The sequence below is a fragment of the Etheostoma spectabile genome, chromosome 22 (assembly GCF_008692095.1).
Source record: "Etheostoma spectabile isolate EspeVRDwgs_2016 chromosome 22, UIUC_Espe_1.0, whole genome shotgun sequence".
NCBI classification, from domain to species: Eukaryota; Metazoa; Chordata; class Actinopteri; order Perciformes; family Percidae; genus Etheostoma; species Etheostoma spectabile.
Window position 1 is genome coordinate 6,715,585 of NC_045754.1, and position 5,355 is coordinate 6,720,939.

At 39.8% G+C, this 5,355-nt stretch overlaps 1 protein-coding gene across 4 annotated transcripts in view; it reads right to left on the reverse strand.

Moving 5' to 3' along the window:
* adgrg2a (adhesion G protein-coupled receptor G2a) overlaps positions 1-5,355 on the reverse strand; it is a 19,337-nt gene that overhangs the window by 12,627 nt on the left and 1,355 nt on the right. For 3 of the 4 annotated variants that reach the window (XM_032503416.1, XM_032503414.1, XM_032503413.1), the window contains exons 4-10: positions 5,260-5,333; positions 2,928-3,014; positions 2,756-2,793; positions 2,526-2,665; positions 961-1,072; positions 798-856; positions 634-681 (exon numbers count right to left, since the gene is read on the reverse strand). In XM_032503416.1, the coding sequence (XP_032359307.1) occupies positions 634-681; positions 798-856; positions 961-1,072; positions 2,526-2,665; positions 2,756-2,793; positions 2,928-3,014; positions 5,260-5,333 (558 nt within the window). The remainder of the gene's footprint in view (positions 1-633; positions 682-797; positions 857-960; positions 1,073-2,525; positions 2,666-2,755; positions 2,794-2,927; positions 3,015-5,259; positions 5,334-5,355) is intronic. The other variant, XM_032503415.1, reaches the window with a different exon arrangement.

Below are 5,355 nucleotides of genomic sequence, written 5' to 3' on the forward strand. Positions count from 1 at the left end.
AAAGAGGAGCAGCAGCAATGTGCATTACAACACAAATATGGTGTTTTCTGAAAATTAAACCATGTAAACCTATTCTGGTACAACCTCTAAATACAATTATGAACCTGACAAGGAGCACAATATGAGCACTTTAAGCTACAGCCTGGAGACGGTTAGCTTATCTTAGCACAAAGACCGGAGAACTGGAAAACTAGCTAGCCTGGCTCTGTACAAAAGTCTCCCAACAAGCACCTCTAAAGCTTACTATTTAATATCTTGTTGATTTATTCAGTACAAAAAACTAACAATTGAGCCAGGTTAGCTATTTCCCCCTGGTTCCAGTCTTTGTGCTAAGCTAAACATACAAACTGCCAGTTGTACCTTCATAATTAGCACACAAACATATGTTTGGTATCACGCTTCTCAGCTAACTCTCATAGAGAAGGCCAATAAGCATATTTCCCAAAATCTCAAACTATTCTTCTAACGTATGAATAACATCCCATACAGACAGTCTACAGACAAAGTACACACTTATTCATCACATTCAGCAGCTGTGTGTGGAGGGATATGAGCACATGTAAGAAATAATTGGCATTGCAGTACAAACATATGCAGACAGGCAGAAAGACAATATTCTGGCTGCTTTCTTACTTGCAGAATTACAGAAAGCGGTGCAGTCACAAAAGCGAAGCACTTCACCTGATGCAAAACAAACACGGTTACAGCATCAGAGGCATTCTGGTAAATACAATGAATGTTTTGACCTAGTTTTGATCTGAGGGATTGGATCACAAGTCTGTTTTTATGATACTCACTGCTGCAGGGTTCTGTATTAGGTTGTGGAGCTGGGTTGGAGTTGGGCTGTATGAGGGAGCTAAGTGAACAAACACTGATGAGATTCAGAGTGTGCACATGTACAGATCATATATATATATATATCTACACACACTAAATCAGAACAACAAAGGTATTGCTCACCATGTGAGCTTGGAGAGATTGTTTGCCTGACAGATTTCTTCCAGGGAGGATGTGGATGTACACCTCACTAATCTGCCACTGGAGGGCTCCACGTCACCACAAATATCTTGACCTGACATGGACAAAGTCCACATGAGTGAGCTAATTATACCATGTGTGTATGTGTGCAAGCTATATTGGGATTTATGTTAAGGCTAGGGTTAGGCATGTAGTAATGAGTCATGGTTTGGGGAAAGAGAATGAATTATGTCAATAATGGCCCTCACGAAGAAACAAACATGTTTTTTTTTTTTGCTCTTGTAGGCAACTTCCGTCTTTGCGATGGCCAGCTTTTCTTCCCCTTGACAGTAAGGGTAAAGGCATTTTTTAGATTTAAGTCACACAGAAAGCCTGTTTAGTTCCCTTTCAAATGGTGCCACATTTGTAAGGAACATGCATTTGTGGGATGAGCAGCAGAGCTGAGGATGTTGGTTGCTCCCATGAGCAATTTGCCAAATCTTCTCTGCCAATGCCAAACAGCTTCTGCCATTGACTCGTATGTTATTTGGTGGATTGGATGATTGAAGTTTGATGAAACAAAGACATATTGACAGTTTAACAATGTATTCCTTTCAGAAACAGGTGCCTTAGTAGCATGTGGAAGCAACAGCCACAACAGCCTGGCACCTCCTCCTCATGCTGGTCACACACTGCTGTGGGATGGCATCCCATTCTTCAACCAGCATTTGTCGAAAGTCAGCCAGCGTGGATGTGTTGGTCACTCTGGCACGAACAGCACACCCAACCTGATCCCACAAGTGTTCAGTGGGGTTGAAGTCAGGACTGCTGGCAGGCCATTCCATCCTCTCCACTCCCACATTCTGGAGGTACTCTCTGATAAACCCCGCCCTGTGTGGGCAACCGTTCATCTTGGAGGATCAAGTTCGGTCCCAGACTGTGGAGATATGGGATGGCCATTCGTTGCAGAATCCGGCACCTGATTGTCAGGGGTACCAGAAGCTCAAAACAATCGTCAATAGCAACAGCAAAGAAAAGCTGTTTGGCACTGACCCACATCCTCAGCTCTGCTGCTCATCCCACAAATGCATGTTCCTTACAAATGTGGCACCATTAAACTAAACAGGCTTTCCAACCGTATGAGATTTATTGCCAAAAAGCCTTGTTACCACAGAGGAATAATCTATCAAACACAAATTACTTACTTACTTTTTGTGCTAATGGTTTATTTCTGTGTGGGTGTTGTTGGTATTCAATTATACATTAAAACTTGGCATAGCCTTAGATTGGCTAACTTATTTTTAAAACAACTAATTTATTTAATGTTTTTCTTATGCAGTTTCATTTTTTTTTACATCACTAATGTTTATAAATGCAGGCTTATCATTTGAACTATGACCAATTGAGAATCACACAACATGTTTAATTATATATGTGGAAATAATAATAATATAGTTGATAGGCTTAAAAAAAAGGACAAACTGAGACTGTCAAAAGTAGTGTGTTGTGTCATTTTGTACGGGTGAAGATCACTTCAAATGTAAATGGGCTGATTGAAAAATACTCACCGACTCTCTCCACCTCTCCTATGATTTTGGCTTGTATTTGTTGGTCTCCAGCTTGCTGCAGTGCAGAGACTCCGGCGCGCTGCAGTTCACACGCTGAGACAGCGTGGCTGAGCTGCAACAGCACATCGCAGGTTGTTTGTCTGGAAACACAGTAGTCACACCACTGTAAGGAGGTGAAATCTGAAGTATAGGTAGGAGTGAACACAAAATACCTAGTGACATGCTGTTACCTTATGTTACTTTTTGCACTGCAGTTCACACGTACTGCCTGCAAAGAGAGAGAGAAAGAGAAAGAGCGCGAGAGAGAGAGAGAGAGAGAGAGATTGAAGTTGTCTGCCTGCCTCATAGAAGTTATTTTATTCTGAAAAGTGAAAGTTTCGCCTGTTTCGGGGAAAGTCTGACCTGAAGTTGTCGGTCACCCTGACAGAAATGTATGAAGCCTGTTACTCCATGTGCTGCATTACTGTGGCAACTAAATGCATTTGACACCTGAGTGAAAGATGGAGAGACAGAGGCAGAACACATGCTGATACTGTGTGGGAGGTGACAGGAGCTAAACACACAGTTTAGGCATCAGGACAGTGACAAATATGTTGGCATTAATAGTTTGCATCAGAGCACATCCACATCAGATGAAGTTTATAGATACCTGAATTTAGGACAAATTAACTTAACTTACAGCCACTCTTTTATGAGATTATAATATCTTACAAATTATTCAGATGAGTTTTTGTTCATGTAAAAAATGGGAAGTTGTTAGATTTCAGCTATTCATGAAAGTCATTGTCAGCTCAGATATGGTACACAGTTTGAAGAAAAACATCCTAATCCAATAATTGTTAACAGGTGGTTTCGTGAATTACAGCACTGTTTTCATAGGGCTAGATTTGCGGTAAAATAAAAAAGAACAGATGAAAAAAATGAAAGTCAAGTGACTCAGTAAATCAAAATTATTGCATTGTGCTGCAGAGACGTCCCGGCCTATGTATCCTATCCTACACACTACAAGATTTAATATTAGTCAATGAAAATGAGGACAATGATACAAATATGATCATTCCCTTCAATATCGTGAGTCATATTGCAATCGCAATTTCAGTCAAAATAATTGCCTTTAGATATTTTCCTCATATCGTGCAGCCCGATGACTAATCGCAAGTATTTCATTTATTAAATATTTTTATCAAGACAAACTTTTCATCTTTTTTTCCATTTCTTGGCAGAAACGGGCTCCCACAGTCATGGCATCACTGATCTTAAAAAACAAACAAATAGGTGACTATGAATCTTTGTACTAAGTTTTTAAAAATGATTGTAAATCTGCAGCTGTTTTGATAATCGATTCATTTTTTTGAGTCATTTTGTAAGAGAAACATTACATTTTCTGGTTCCAGCTTCTCCAGCGGGAGGTTTTGTCCAGTCATCTACAGTGGTAATCTGAGTGTGTTAGGGTTTTGGACATAACAAAACATTTGAAGTTGTCATCTTGGACTGTGATGAGCATATTTCACAATTTTATTGCAATTTAATTGATTACCGGTAATCGAGAAAATAACTGCCAGATTGAAATAGCAATACAAGTTTTCACCTCTAGTTTAGCCTTAAGTACCCGTTTGGTTGAATTGTCTGTGTTAAAGAATCATTGTGCATCTACTTTATCTTAAAACTGTGAGGGGAATGTGTATAAAAAGGGGCTATGAGTCCTAAATATTTCATCTTGGAAGGATCTTAACACCTTCAAACTCCTTTTAAAGCCTTAGTGCGAACGTCCGTTACATTCAAGCCATTGACAAATGAGAAGCTATAAAGCTAAGTAAGACTGTTAATCAATCAATCAATCATCAAAGATTTATTCACATAGCATTTTACAACAACTAGTAGGTAACATATGATACAATAAAAAGAATGAAACATAGAAAACAGTAAAATCCGAAATGGTAGAAACAAAAAACATAGAAACAGAAGGAGGAAATTGTACGTATTAAAAGCTATTCTAAACAAATAGGTTTTGAGTTTAGACCTAAAAAGAGTTACATCTGTAATAGTGGAAATATCGGCTCCACAACTATCTCTCTCTGTATTTTTCAGCATAGCTGTGTTGTGTCATCTGGCGACTTTCGTGCGCAGAAAATCCAGTGAAGATAATGACCTCTTCTGAAGAGTTCATCTTTTTTTTTCCGCGTCTCCTTGGCTACGTAGTAACTGCGTGGGGGACGGGTGGGGGTGAAGCGAGATCCCGGTAGGCTTGTGACAGAATTGTTGTCCTTACTTTGAATTCCTCATGGCGGAGACAGAAGCTACGCACTATAGCTTTAAGGCTGAAAGTCAGTAGCTACAACCTCAAATCCATGGTTTCATTTTAAAGCCAATGGGCTGAAGTAAAGAGTGAACAACACATAGGCCTACTGTGAAAAGGGATATGACGCACCGTACAATTCATCTCTGGAAACCGAGACATAAATTGTAAAATACCAGGATGTTATAGTGCCATTGTTCACACACCACCCAGGTTCATACGGCAATGACTGGTTGACCGTCTAAATCTTAATTGTTCTCAGATGCATGACAGTTCTGCTCTTACAAACTAATCCTGCACCGGCAAGATGTGTTTGAGACATGTTGGCATTTAAAGCTATTACAGTAAATGCATGACACGATGAAGGAGGGGGGAAATAAAAGGTAGCCTACATGAGATACTAAACAACGTGGGATGGGGAGAAATTGTCACTCTCACCAAGTTGTGGACATCTTGCTCAGTCTTGTTGTCGCCTTGGGCCTCCACACTTATGGACATCCAAAAGTAAGCATCTGCAGAAAAAAATGAAGCTGT